The following is a 16,565-nucleotide window of genomic DNA, read 5'->3' on the forward strand; positions in this document are numbered from 1 at the left end:
CAGTGGTCCAACCACACTGCAACCACAGTGGTCCAACCACACTGCAACCACAGTGGTCCAACCACACTGCAACCACAGTGGTCCAACCACACTGCAACCACAGTGGTCCAACCACACTGATCATTGGTCCAACCACACAGTTGCAACCACAGATCATTGGTCCAACCACACTAGAACCACCATGGTCCAACCACACTGATCATTGGTCCAACCACATTGCAACCACAGTGGTCCAACAACACTACAACCACAGTGGTCCACCTACACTGATCATTGGTCCAACCACACTTCAAACACAGTGGTCCAACCACACTATCATTGTACCAGGTAACTGTTCCAGAGTCAGTTTGATATTACATACAGTACCAGGTAACTGTTCCAGAGTCAGTTTGATATTACATACAGTACCAGTCAACAGTTTGGACAACCCTACTCTTTCAAGTTTATTTTTTTATTTTTACAATTTTCTACATTGTAGAATAATAGTGAAGACATCAAAACTATGAAATAACACATATGGAATCATGTAGTAACCAAAAGTATTTCAGATTCTTCGAAGTAGCCACACTTGCCCTTGATGACAGCTTTGCACACTCTGGCATTTTCTCAACCAGCTTCATGGGGTAGTCACCTGGAATGCATTTCAATTAACAGGTGTTGTTAAAAGTTCATCTGTGGAACTTCTTTCCTTAATGCGTTTGAGACAATCAGTTGTGTTGTGACAAGGTAGGGGTGGTATACAGAAGATAGCCATATTTGGTAAAATACCAAGTCCATATTATGGCAGGAACAGCTCAAATAAGCAAAGAGAAATGACAGTCCATCATTACTTTAAGACATAAAGGTCAGTTAATCTGGAACATTTCAAGAACTTTGAAAGTTTCAAGTGCAGTCGCAAAAACCATCAAGCTCTACGAAACTGGCTGTCATGAGGACCACCAAAGGAAAGGAAGACCCAGAGTTCCTTCTGCTGCAGAGGTTACCAGCCTGTTACCAGAGGTTACCAGCCTCGGTTACCAGCCTCGGTTACCAGCCTCGGTTACCAGCCTCGGTTACCAGCCTCGGTTACCAGCCTCGGTTACCAGCCTCGGTTACCAGCCCGGTTACCAGCCTCGGTTACCAGCCTCAGACTGTAGTCCAAATAAATGCTTCAGAGTTCAAGTAACAGACACATCTCAACAACAATTGTTCAGAGGAGACTGCGTGAATCAGGCCCTCATGGCTGAAAAAAAACACTACTAAAGGACACCAATGAGAAGAAGAGACTTGATTGGGTCAAAACACATGAGCAATAGACATCAGACTGATTGAAATCAGTCCTTTGGTGTGATGAGTCCAAATTTGAGATTTTTGGTTCCAACCGCTGTGTCTTTGGGAGACGCAGAGTAGGTGAACCAATGATCTCCGCATGTGTGGTTCCCTCCGTGAAGCATGGAGGAGAAGGTGTGATGGTGCTTTGCTGGTGATACGGTCAGTGATTGACTTAGAATTCAAGGCACACTTAACCAACATGGCTACCACAGCATTCTGCAACAATGCTCAATCCCATCTGGTTTGTGTTCAGTGGGACTATCATTTGTTTTTCAACAGGACAATGATCCAACACACCTCCAGGCTGTGTAAGGGCTATTTGACCAAGAAGGAGAGTGATGGTGCTGCATCAGATGACCTGGCCTCCACAATCACCTGACCTCAACCCAATAGAGATGGTTTGGGATGAGATGGACTGCAGAGTGAAGGGAAAGTAGCCAACAAGTGCTCGGCAAAAGTGGGAACTCCTTCAAGAATGTTGGAAAAGCATTCCAGGTGAAGTTGGTTGAGAGAACGCCAAGAGTTTGCAAAGCTGTCATCAAGGCAAAGGGTGGCAAGTAGGTGTCCAAACTTTTGACTGGTACTGTACATACAGAATATCTCCTGACTAAAGTCATGTTTAAATGTTACTGTACATAGGTGACTAAAGTCATGTTTAAATGTTCCAGCTATTTGTGGTACTGTACATACAGAATATCTCCTGACTAAAGTCATGTTTAAATGTTCATTACATTTGTGGTACTTACATACAGAATATCTCCTTAAGTCATGTTTAAATGTTCATAGGTGTCCCTGCTATTTGTGGTACTGTACATACAATATCTCCTGACTAAAGTCATGTTTAAATGTTCATAGGTGTCCCTGCTATTTGTGGTACTGTACATACAGAATATCTCCTGACTAAAGTCATGTTTAAATGTTCATAGGTGTCCCTGCTATTTGTGGTACTGTACATACAGAATATCTCCTGACTAAAGTCATGTTTAAATGTTCATAGGTGTCCCTGCTATTTGTGGTACTGTACATACAGAATATCTCCTGACTAAAGTCATGTTTAAATGTTCATAGGTGTCCCTGCTATTTGTGGTACTGTACATACAGAATATCTCCTGACTAAAGTCATGTTTAAATGTTCATAGGTGTCCCTGCTATTTGTAGTACTGTACATACAGAATATCTCCTGACTAAAGTCATGTTTAAATGTTCATAGGTGTCCCTGCTATTTGTAGTACTGTACATACAGAATATCTCCTGACTAAAGTCATGTTTAAATGTTCATAGGTGTCCCTGCTATTTGTGGTACTATACCTGGAACAGGATAACGAAGGCCAGTCTGGCAGCAAGGACGGCCCAGTAGGTTTTAGAGAACTGGTAGGCTTCAGCTGACCATGGAGGCTCTCTGTAGTCCTTATACCTGGGGAGTTGGGAGGGGGGTTACTAGAGGTCTTAGGTATGTTAGTGATCCCTCTAAGGCAGACAGCAGACAGACACCCCCTCTAGGGAACAGAGCCATAATGGAGGTGGTCAGACTGTAGTCTAGGGAACAGAGACCATAATGGAGGTGGTCAGACTGTAGTCTAGGGGACAGAGTCATAATGGAGGTGGTCAGACTGTAGTCTAGGGGACAGAGTCATAATGGAGGAGGTCAGACTGTAGTCTAGGGGACAGAGTCATAATGGAGGTGGTCAGACTGTAGTCTGGGGACAGAGTCATAATGGAGGTGGTCAGACTGTAGTCTAGGGGACAGAGTCATAATGGAGGTGGTCAGACTGTAGTCTAGGGGACAGAGTCATAATGGAGGAGGTCAGACTGTAGTCTAGGGGACAGAGTCATAATGGAGGTGGTCAGACTGTAGTCTCGGGGACAGAGTCATAATGGAGGTGGTCAGACTGTAGTCTAGGGGACAGAGTCATAATGGAGGTGGTCAGACTGTAGTCTAGGGGACAGAGTCATAATGGAGGAGGTCAGACTGTAGTCTAGGGGACAGAGCCATAATATGGAGGTCAGACTGTAGTCTAGGGGACAGAGTCATAATGGAGGTGGTCAGACTGTAGTCTAGGGACAGAGTCATAATGGAGGAGGTCAGACTGTAGTCTAGGGGACAGAGTCATAATGGAGGTGGTCAGACTATAGTCTAGGGGACAGAGTCATAATGGAGGTGGTCAGACTGTAGTCTAGGGGACAGAGTCATAATGGAGGAGGTCAGACTGTAGTCTAGGGGACAGAGTCATAATGGAGGTGGTCAGACTGTAGTCTAGGGAACAGAGTCATAATGGAGGAGGTCAGACTGTAGTCTAGGGAACAGAGTCATAATGGAGGTGGTCAGACTGTAGTCTAGGGAACAGAGCCATAATGGAGGTGGTCAGACTGTAATCTAGGGGACAGAGTCATAATGGAGGTGGTCAGACTGTAGTCTAGGGAACAGAGACATAATGGAGGTGGTCAGACTGTAGTCTATAACAGATGCCATAATGGATGGTCAGACTGTATACAGGGGACCATGCCATAATGGAGGAGGTCAGACTGTAGTCTAGGGGACAGAGTCATAATGGAGGTGGTCACACTGTAGTCTATACAACAGAGTCATTAATGGATGTGGTCAGACTCTAGTCCAGGGGACAGAGTCATAATGGATGGTCAGTTAGTCTAGGGGACAGTCATAATGGAGGAGGTCAGACTGTAGTCTAGGGAACCAGCCATAATGGATGGTCAGACTGTAGTCTAGGGGACCAGAGTCATTAATGATGGTCAGACTGTAGTCTAGGGGACAGAGTCATAATGATGGTCAGTTGTAGTCTATTCAACATGCCATAATGGATGGTCAGACTGTAGTCTAGGGGACAACCAGTTATTAATGATGGTCAGACTGTATCCTCTATACAACCATGTTATTAATGATTCCCCTCAGTTATCCTCTATCAACCATGTTATTAATGATGCCCCTCAGTACCAACCTCTATCATCTATTCAACCATGTTATTAATGATGGAGGTCAGACTGTAATCTATACAACCATGTTATTAATGATGGTCAGTACCCCTCTATCCTCTATACAACCATGTTATTAATGATTGGTCAGTTATCCTCTATACAACCAGTTATTAATGATGCCCCTCAGACTCTAGTCTATTCAACCATGTTATTAATGATGCCCCTCAGTTATTCTGTATCCAACCATGTTATTAATGATGCCCCTAAGTTATCCTCTATCAACCATGTTATTAATGATGCCCTCAGTACCCCTCTATTCAACCATGTTATTAATGATGCCCCTCAGGACCCCTCTATCCTCTATTCAACCATGTTATTAATGATGCCCCTCAGTTATTCTCTATCCAACCATGTTATTAATGATGCCCCTCGGTACCCCTCTATCCTCTATACAACCATGTTAGTAATGATGCCCCTCAGTAACCCTCTATCCTCTATTCAACCATGTTATTAATGATGCCCCTCAGTTATCCTCTATCCAACCATGTTATTAATGATGCCCCTCAGTTATCCTCTATCCAACCATGTTATTAATGATGCCCCTCAGTTAGCCTCTATCCAACCATGTTATTAATGATGCCCCTCAGTTATCCTCTATCCTCTATTCAACCATGTTATTAATGATGCCCCTCAGTTATCCCCCTCTATTCAACCATGTTATTAATGATGCCCCTCAGTTATCCTCTATCCTCTATTCAACCATGTTATTAATGATGCCCCCTCAGTTATCCTCTATCCAACCATGTTATTAATGATTCCCCTCAGTACCCCTCTATCCTCTATCCAACCATGTTATTAATGATTCCCCTCAGTTATCCCTCTATCCAACCATGTTATTAATGATTCCCCTCAGTAACCCTCTATCCTCTATTCAACCATGTTATTAATGATATCCCATTTAGCAGACGCTCTATGTCCAAAGCCCAAGTCGGCTGGGGCCACTACTTTTCATTCAACCATGTTATTGAGCCATACCGACTGCCCCTCAGGACCCCTAATGACCCCTCTATCCTCTATCCAACCATGTTATTAATGATTCCCCTCAGTTATCCTTATCCTCTATACAACCATGTTATTAATGATGCCCCTCAGTTATCCTCTATCCAACCATGTTATTAATGATATCCAACCATGTTATTAATGATGCCCCTCAGTTATCCTCTATCCAACCATGTTATTAATGATGCCCCTCAGTTATCCTCTATCCAACCATGTTATTAATGATGCCCCTTAGGACCCCTCTATCCAACCATGTTATTAATGATGCCCCTCAGTACCCCTCTATCCTCTATACAACCATGTTATTAATGATGCCCCTCAGTACCCCTCTATCCTCTATCCAACCATGTTATTAATGATGCCCCTCAGGACCCCTCTATCCAACCATGTTATTAATGATGCCCCTCAGTACCCCTCTATCGTCTATACAACCATGTTATTAATGATGCCCCTCAGTACCCCTCTATCCTCTATCCAACCATGTTATTAATGATGCCCCTCAGTACCCCTCTATCATCTATACAACCATGTTATTAATGATGCCCCTCAGTACCCCTCTATCTATACAACCATGTTATTAATGATGCCCCTCAGTACCCCTCTATATACAACCATGTTATTAATGATGCCCCTCAGGACCCCTCTATCCTCTATCCAACCATGTTATTAATGATGCCCTCAGTACCCCTCTATCCTCTATACAACCATGTTATTAATGATGCCCCTCAGGACCCCTCTATCCTCTATCCAACCATGTTATTAATGATGCCCCTCAGTACCCCTCTATCATCTATACAACCATGTTATTAATGATGCCCCTCAGTACCCCTCTATCCTCTATACAACCATGTTATTAATGATGCCCCTCAGTTATCCTCTATCTATACAACCATGTTATTAATGATGCCCCTCAGTACCCCTCTATCCTCTATACAACCATGTTATTAATGATGCCCCTCAGGACCCCCCTCTATACAACCCTCTATCCAACCATGTTATTAATGATGCCCCTCAGTTATCCTCTATCCAACCATGTTATTAATGATGCCCCTCAGTTATCCTCTATCCAACCATGTTATTAATGATGCCCCTCAGTTATCCTCTATCCAACCATGTTATTAATGATGCCCCTCAGTTATCCTCTATCCAACCATGTTATTAATGATGCCCCTCAGTTATCCTCTATACAACCATGTTATTAATGATGCCCCTCAGTTATCCTCTATCCAACCATGTTATTAATGATGCCCCTCAGTTATCCTCTATCCAACCATGTTATTAATGATGCCCCTCAGTTATCCTCTATCCAACCATGTTATTAATGATGCCCCTCCCCTCAGTTATTATCCTCTATCCAACCATGTTATTAATGATGCCCTCAGTTATCCTCTATCCAACCATGTTATTAATGATGCCCCTCAGTTATCCTCTATACAACCATGTTATTAATGATGCCCCTCAGTACCCTCTATCCTCTATACAACCATGTTATTAATGATGCCCCTCAGTTATCCTCTATCCAACCATGTTATTAATGATGCCCCTCAGTTATCCTCTATCCAACCATGTTATTAATGATGCCCCTCAGTTATCCTCTATCCAACCATGTTATTAATGATGCCCCTCAGTTATTAATATGCCCCTCCTCTATCCAACCATGTTATTAATGATGCCCCTCAGTTATCCTCTATCCAACCATGTTATTAATGATGCCCCTCAGATGCCCCTTATCCTCTATCCAACCATGTTATTAATGATGCCCCTCAGTTATCCTCTATCCAACCATGTTATTAATGATGCCCCTCAGTTATCCTCTATCCAACCATGTTATTAATGATGCCCCCCCTCATGTTATTAATGACCCCTTAGGACCCCTCTATCCAACCATGTTATTAATGATGCCCCTCAGTTATCCTCTATCCAACCATGTTATTAATGATGCCCCTCAGTACCCCTCTATCCTCTATACAACCATGTTATTAATGATGCCCCTCAGTTATCCTCTATACAACCATGTTATTAATGATGCCCTCAGGACCCCTCTATCCAACCATGTTATTAATGATGCCCCTCAGTTATCCTCTATCCAACCATGTTATTAATGATGCCCCTCAGTTATCCTCTATCCAACCATGTTATTAATGATGCCCCTCAGTTATCCTCTATCCAACCATGTTATTAATGATGCCCCTCAGTTATCCTCTATCCAACCATGTTATTAATGATGCCCTCAGTTATCCTCTATCCAACCATGTTATTAATGATGCCCCTCAGTTATCCTCTATCCAACCATGTTATTAATGATGCCCCTCAGTTATCCTCTATCCAACCATGTTATTAATGATGCCCCTCAGTATCCTCTATCCTCTATACAACCATGTTATTAATGATGCCCCTCAGGACCCCCCCTCTATACAACCATGTTATTAATGATGCCCCTCAGTTATCCTCTATCCAACCATGTTATTAATGATGCCCCTCAGTTATCCTCTATCCAACCATGTTATTAATGATGCCCTCAGTTATCCTCTATCCAACCATGTTATTAATGATGCCCCTCAGTTATCCTCTATTCAACCATGTTATTAATGATGCCCCTCAGTTATCCTCTATCCAACCATGTTATTAATGATGCCCCTCAGGACCCCTCTATCCAACCATGTTATTAATGATGCCCCTCAGTTATCCTCTATCCAACCATGTTATTAATGATGCCCCTCAGTTATCCTCTATCCAACCATGTTATTAATGATGCCCCTCAGTTATCCTCTATCCAACCATGTTATTAATGATGCCCCTCAGTTATCCTCTATCCAACCATGTTATTAATGATGCCCCTCAGTACCCCTCTATCCTCTATTCAACCATGTTATTAATGATGCCCCTCAGTTATCCTCTATACAACCATGTTATTAATGATGCCCCTCAGTAACCCTCTATCCTCTATTCAACCATGTTATTAATGATGCCCCTCAGTTATCCTCTATCCAACCATGTTATTAATGATGCCCCTCAGTAACCCTCTATCTATTCAACCATGTTATTAATGATGCCCCTCAGTTATCCTCTATCCAACCATGTTATTAATGATGCCCCTCAGTTACCCCTCTATCCAACCATGTTATTAATGATGCCCCTCAGTTATCCTCTATCCAACCATGTTATTAATGATGCCCCTCAGTTATCCTCTATCCAACCATGTTATTAATGATGCCCCTCAGTTATCCTCTATCCAACCATGTTATTAATGATGCCCCTCAGGACCCCTCTATCCAACCATGTTATTAATGATGCCCCTCAGTTACCCCTCTATCCAACCATGTTATTAATGATGCCCCTCAGTACCCCTCTATCCTCTATACAACCATGTTATTAATGATGCCCCTCAGTACCCCTCTATCCTCTATACAACCATGTTATTAATGATGCCCCTCAGGATCCTCTATCCAACCATGTTATTAATGATGCCCCTCAGTTATCCTCTATCCAACCATGTTATTAATGATGCCCCTCAGTTATCCTCTATCTATTCAACCATGTTATTAATGATGCCCCTCAGTTATCCTCTATCCTCTATTCAACCATGTTATTAATGATGCCCCTCAGTTATCCTCTATCCTCTATTCAACCATGTTATTAATGATGCCCCTCAGTTATCCTCTATACAACCATGTTATTAATGATGCCCCTCAGTAACCCTCTATCCTCTATTCAACCATGTTATTAATGATGCCCCTCAGTTATCCTCTATACAACCATGTTATTAATGATGCCCCTCAGTAACCCTCTATCCTCTATTCAACCATGTTATTAATGATGCCCCTCAGTTATCCTCTATCCAACCATGTTATTAATGATGCCCCTCAGTAACCCTCTATTCAACCATGTTATTAATGATGCCCTCAGTTATCCTCTATCCAACCATGTTATTAATGATGCCCCTCAGTATCCCTCTATCCTCTATTCAACCATGTTATTAATGATGCCCTCAGTTATCCTCTATCCAACCATGTTATTAATGATTCCCCTCAGTAACCCTCTATCCTCTATCCAACCATGTTATTAATGATGCCCCTCAGTTATCCTCTATACAACCATGTTATTAATGATGCCCCTCAGGACCCCTCTATCCAACCATGTTATTAATGATGCCCTCAGTTATCCTCTATCCAACCATGTTATTAATGATGCCACTCAGTTATCCTCTATCCAACCATGTTATTAATGATGCCCCTCAGTTATCCTCTATCCAACCATGTTATTAATGATGCCCCTCAGTTATCCTCTATCCAACCATGTTATTAATGATGCCCCTCAGTTATCCTCTATCCAACCATGTTATTAATGATGCCCCTCAGTACCCCTATCCTCTATACAACCATGTTATTAATGATGCCCCTCAGTACCCCTCTATCCTCTATACAACCATGTTATTAATGATGCCCTCAGGACCCCTCTATCCAACCATGTTATTAATGATGCCCCTCAGTTATCCTCTATCCAACCATGTTATTAATGATGCCCCTCAGTTATCCTCTATCCAACCATGTTATTAATGATGCCCTCAGTTATCCTCTATCCAACCATGTTATTAATGATGCCCCTCAGTTATCCTCTATCCAACCATGTTATTAATGATGCCCCTCAGTTATACTCTATCCAACCATGTTATTAATGATGCCCCTCAGTTATCCTCTATCCAACCATGTTATTAATGATGCCCCTCAGGACCCCTCTATCCAACCATGTTATTAATGATGCCCCTCAGTTATCCTCTATCCAACCATGTTATTAATGATGCCCCTCAGTACCCCTCTATCCTCTATACAACCATGTTATTAATGATGCCCTCAGTACCCCTCTATCCTCTATACAACCATGTTATTAATGATGCCCCTCAGTTATCCTCTATCCAACCATGTTATTAATGATGCCCCTCAGTTATCCTCTATCCAACCATGTTATTAATGATGCCCCTCAGTTATCCTCTATCCAACCATGTTATTAATGATATCCAACCATGTTATTAATGATGCCCCTCAGTTATCCTCTATCCAACCATGTTATTAATGATGCCCCTCAGTTATCCTCTATCCAACCATGTTATTAATGATGCCCCTCAGGACCCCTCTATCCTCTATTCAACCATGTTATTAATGATGCCCCTCAGTTATCCTCTTTCCAACCATGTTATTAATGATGCCCCTCAGTTATCCTCTATCCAACCATGTTATTAATGATCAGTTATCCTCTATCCAACCATGTTATTAATGATGCCCCTCAGTTATCCTCTATCCAACCATGTTATTAATGATGCCCCTCAGTACCCCTCTATCCTCTATACAACCATGTTATTAATGATGCCCCTCAGTACCCCTCTATCCTCTATACAACCATGTTATTAATGATGCCCCTCAGGACCCCTCTATCCAACCATGTTATTAATGATGCCCCTCAGTTATCCTCTATCCAACCATGTTATTAATGATGCCCCTCAGTTATCCTCTATCCAACCATGTTATTAATGATGCCCCTCAGTTATCCTCTATCCAACCATGTTATTAATGATGCCCCTCAGTAACCCTCTATCCTCTATTCAACCATGTTATTAATGATGCCCCTCAGTTATCCTCTATCCAACCATGTTATTAATGATGCCCCTCAGGACCCCTCTATCCAACCATGTTATTAATGATGCCCCTCAGTTATCATCTATCCAACCATGTTATTAATGATGCCCCTCAGTTATCCTCTATCCAACCATGTTATTAATGATGCCCCTCAGTTATCCTCTATCCTCTATTCAACCATGTTATTAATGATGCCCCTCAGTTATCCTCTATCCTCTATTCAACCATGTTATTAATGATGCCCCTCAGTTATCCTCTATCCTCTATTCAACCATGTTATTAATGATGCCCCTCAGTTATCCTCTATACAACCATGTTATTAATGATGCCCCTCAGTAACCCTCTATCCTCTATTCAACCATGTTATTAATGATGCCCCTCAGTTATCCTCTATCCAACCATGTTATTAATGATGCCCCTCAGTAACCCTCTATCCTCTATTCAACCATGTTATTAATGATGCCCCTCAGTTATCCTCTATCCAACCATGTTATTAATGATGCCCCTCAGTAACCCTCTATCCTCTATTCAACCAAGTTATTAATGATGCCCCTCAGTTATCCTCTATCCAACCATGTTATTAATGATGCCCCTCAGTAACCCTCTATCCTCTATTCAACCATGTTATTAATGATGCCCCTCAGTTATCCTCTATCCAACCATGTTATTAATGATGCCCCTCAGTACCCCCCTCTATCCTCTATACAACCATGTTATTAATGATGCCCCTCAGTTATCCTCTATCCAACCATGTTATTAATGATGCCCCTCAGTTATCCTCTATCCAACCATGTTATTAATGATGCCCCTCAGTTATCCTCTATCCAACCATGTTATTAATGATGCCCCTCAGTTATCCTCTATCCAACCATGTTATTAATGATGCCCCTCAGTTATCCTCTATCCAACCATGTTATTAATGATGCCCCTCAGTTATCCTCTATCCAACCATGTTATTAATGATGCCCCTCAGTTATCCTCTATACAACCATGTTATTAATGATGCCCCTCAGTACCCCTCTATCCAACCATGTTATTAATGATGCCCCTCAGTTAGTTAACCTCTATCCAACCATGTTATTAATGATGCCCCTCAGTTATCCTCTATCCAACCATGTTATTAATGATGCCCCTCAGTTATCCTCTATCCAACCATGTTATTAATGATGCCCCTCAGTACCCCTCTATCCTCTATACAACCATGTTATTAATGATGCCCCTCAGTTATCCTCTATACAACCATGTTATTAATGATGCTATCCCTACAACACTGTTATTAATGATGCCCCTCAGGACCCCTCATGTTATATCCTCTATACAACCATGTTATTAATGATGATTCCCCTCAGGACCCCTCTATCCTCTATACAACCATGTTATTAATGATGCCCCTCAGTACCCCTCTATCCTCTATACAACCATGTTATTAATGATTCCCCTCAGGACCCCTCTATCCTCTATACAACCATGTTATTAATGATGCCCCTCAGTACCCCTCTATCCTCTATACAACCATGTTATATCCTCTATACAACCATGTTATTAATGATGCCCCTCAGGACCCCTCTATCCTCTATACAACCATGTTATATCCTCTATCCAACCATGTTATTAATGATGCCCCTCAGTTATCCTCTATCCAACCATGTTATTAATGATGCCCCTCAGACCCTCTATCCTCTATACAACCATGTTATATCCTCTATCCAACCATGTTATTAATGATGCCCCTCAGGACCCCTCTATCCTCTATACAACCATGTTATTAATGATGCCCCTCAGGACCCCTCTATCCTCTATACAACCATGTTATTAATGATCAGGACCCCTCTATCCTCTATACAACCATGTTATATCCTCTATACAACCATGTTATTAATGATGCCCCTCAGTACCCTCTATCCTCTATACAACCATGTTATTAATGATGCCCCTCAGTCTATCCTCTATACAACCATGTTATTAATGATGCCCCTCAGGACCCCTCTATCCTCTATCCAACCATGTTATTAATGATGCCCCTCAGGACCCCTCTATCCTCTATACAACCATGTTATATCCTCTATACAACCATGTTATTAATGATGCCCCTCAGGACCCCTCTATCCTCTATACAACCATGTTATTAATGATGCCCCTCAGTACCCCTCTATCCTCTATACAACCATGTTATTAATGATGCCCCTCAGGACCCTCTATCCTCTATACAACCATGTTATTAATGATTCCCCTCAGTACCCCTCTATCCTCTATACAACCATGTTATTAATGATGCCCCTCAGTTATCCTCTATCCAACCATGTTATTAATGATGCCCCTCAGTTATCCTCTATCCAACCATGTTATTAATGATGCCCCTCAGGACCCCTCTATCCTCTATACAACCATGTTATTAATGATGCCCCTCAGTTATCCTCTATCCAACCATGTTATTAATGATGCCCTCAGTTATCCTCTATCCAACCATGTTATTAATGATGCCCCTCAGGACCCCTCTATCCTCTATACAACCATGTTATTAATGATGCCCCTCAGGACCCCTCTATCCTCTATACAACCATGTTATTAATGATGCCCCTCAGTTATCCTCTATCCAACCATGTTATTAATGATGCCCCTCAGTTATCCTCTATCCAACCATGTTATTAATGATGCCCTCAGTTATCCTCTATCCAACCATGTTATTAATGATGCCCCTCAGTAACCCTCTATCCTCTATTCAACCATGTTATTAATGATGCCCCTCAGTTATCCTCTATCCAACCATGTTATTAATGATGCCCCTCAGGACCCCTCTATCCAACCATGTTATTAATGATGCCCCTCAGTTATCCTCTATCCAACCATGTTATTAATGATGCCCCTCAGTTATCCTCTATCCAACCATGTTATTAATGATGCCCCTCAGTTATCCTCTATCCAACCATGTTATTAATGATGCCCCTCGGTTATCCTCTATCCTCTATTCAACCATGTTATTAATGATGCCCCTCAGTTATCCTCTATCCTCTATTCAACCATGTTATTAATGATGCCCCTCAGTTATCCTCTATCCTCTATTCAACCATGTTATTAATGATGCCCCTCAGTTATCCTCTATACAACCATGTTATTAATGATGCCCCTCAGTAACCCTCTATCCTCTATTCAACCATGTTATTAATGATGCCCCTCAGTTATCCTCTATCCAACCATGTTATTAATGATTCCCCTCAGGACCCCTCTATCCTCTATACAACCATGTTATTAATGATGCCCCTCAGTTATCCTCTATCCAACCATGTTATTAATGATGCCCCTCAGTTATCCTCTATCCAACCATGTTATTAATGATGCCCCTCAGTTATCCTCTATCCAACCATGTTATTAATGATGCCCCTCAGTAACCCTCTATCCTCTATTCAACCATGTTATTAATGATGCCCCTCAGTTATCCTCTATCCAACCATGTTATTAATGATGCCCCTCAGGACCCCTCTATCCAACCATGTTATTAATGATGCCCCTCAGTTATCCTCTATCCAACCATGTTATTAATGATGCCCTCAGTTATCCTCTATCCAACCATGTTATTAATGATGCCCCTCAGTTATCCTCTATCCAACCATGTTATTAATGATGCCCCCGGTATCCTCTATCCTCTATTCAACCATGTTATTAATGATGCCCCTCAGTTATCCTCTATCCTCTATTCAACCATGTTATTAATGATGCCCCTCAGTTATCCTCTATCCTCTATTCAACCATGTTATTAATGATGCCCCTCAGTTATCCTCTATACAACCATGTTATTAATGATGCCCCTCAGTAACCCTCTATCCTCTATTCAACCATGTTATTAATGATGCCCCTCAGTTATCCTCTATCCAACCATGTTATTAATGATGCCCCTCAGTAACCCTCTATCCTCTATTCAACCATGTTATTAATGATGCCCCTCAGTTATCCTCTATCCAACCATGTTATTAATGATGCCCCTCAGTAACCCTCTATCCTCTATTCAACCAAGTTATTAATGATGCCCCTCAGTTATCCTCTATCCAACCATGTTATTAATGATGCCCCTCAGTAACCCTCTATCCTCTATTCAACCATGTTATTAATGATGCCCCTCAGTTATCCTCTATCCAACCATGTTATTAATGATGCCCCTCAGTAACCCTCTATCCTCTATCCAACCATGTTATTAATGATGCCCCTCAGTTATCCTCTATACAACCATGTTATTAATGATGCCCCTCAGGACCCCTCTATCCAACCATGTTATTAATGATGCCCCTCAGTTATCCTCTATCCAACCATGTTATTAATGATGCCCCTCAGTTATCCTCTATCCAACCATGTTATTAATGATGCCCCTCAGTTATCCTCTATCCAACCATGTCATTAATGATGCCCCTCAGTTATCCTCTATCCAACCATGTTATTAATGATGCCCCTCAGGACCCCTCTATCCTCTATACAACCATGTTATTAATGATGCCCCTCGGTACCCCTCTATCCTCTATACAACCATGTTATTAATGATGCCCCTCAGTACCCCTCTATCGTCTATTCAACCATGTTATTAATGATGCCCCTCAGTACCCCTCTATTCAACCATGTTATTAATGATGCCCCTCAGTTATCCTCTATCCAACCATGTTATTAATGATGCCCCTCAGTTATCCTCTATCCAACCATGTTATTAATGATGCCCCTCAGTTATCCTCTATCCAACCATGTTATTAATGATGCCCCTCAGTTATCCTCTATCCAACCATGTTATTAATGATCCCCCTCAGTACCCCTCTATCCAACCATGTTATTAATGATGCCCCTCAGTACCCCTCTATCCTCTATACAACCATGTTATTAATGATGCCCCTCAGTACCCCTCTATCCAACCATGTTATTAATGATGCCCCTCAGGACCCCTCTATCCTCTATACAACCATGTTATTAATGATGCCCCTCAGTACCCCTCTATCCTCTATACAACCATGTTATTAATGATGCCCCTCAGGACCCCTCTATCCTCTATACAACCATGTTATATCCTCTATACAACCATGTTATTAATGATGCCCCTCAGTACCCCTCTATCCTCTATACAACCATGTTATTAATGATGCCCCTCGGTACCCCTCTATCCTCTATACAACCATGTTATTAATGATGCCCCTCAGTACCCCTCTATCCTCTATACAACCATGTTATTAATGATGCCCCTCAGGACCCCTCTATCCTCTATACAACCATGTTATTAATGATGCCCCTCGGTACCCCTCTATCCTCTATACAACCATGTTATTAATGATGCCCCTCAGTACCCCTCTATCCTCTATACAACCATGTTATATCCTCTATACAACCATGTTATTAATGATGCCCCTCAGGACCCCTCTATCCTCTATACAACCATGTTATATCCTCTATCCAACCATGTTATTAATGATGCCCCTCAGTTATCCTCTATCCAACCATGTTATTAATGATGCCCCTCAGGACCCCTCTATCCTCTATACAACCATGTTATATCCTCTATACAACCATGTTATTAATGATGCCCCTCAGGACCCCTCTATCCTCTATACAACCATGTTATTAATGATGCCCCTCAGGACCCCTCTATCCTCTATACAACCATGTTAT

At 41.9% G+C, this 16,565-nt stretch overlaps 1 protein-coding gene across 1 annotated transcript in view; it reads right to left on the reverse strand.

Moving 5' to 3' along the window:
* Positions 1-616: 616 nt before the first annotated feature.
* The window catches only part of LOC135535984 (anoctamin-2-like), a 51,657-nt gene continuing 35,708 nt past the window's right edge, over positions 617-16,565 (reverse strand). The window contains exons 11-12 of the mRNA XM_064962386.1: positions 2,620-2,725; positions 617-631 (exon numbers count right to left, since the gene is read on the reverse strand). Of these exons, the coding sequence (XP_064818458.1) occupies positions 617-631; positions 2,620-2,725 (121 nt within the window). The remainder of the gene's footprint in view (positions 632-2,619; positions 2,726-16,565) is intronic.

This window comes from Oncorhynchus masou, unplaced genomic scaffold, assembly GCF_036934945.1.
Source record: "Oncorhynchus masou masou isolate Uvic2021 unplaced genomic scaffold, UVic_Omas_1.1 unplaced_scaffold_540, whole genome shotgun sequence".
Classification (NCBI taxonomy): domain Eukaryota; kingdom Metazoa; phylum Chordata; class Actinopteri; order Salmoniformes; family Salmonidae; genus Oncorhynchus; species Oncorhynchus masou.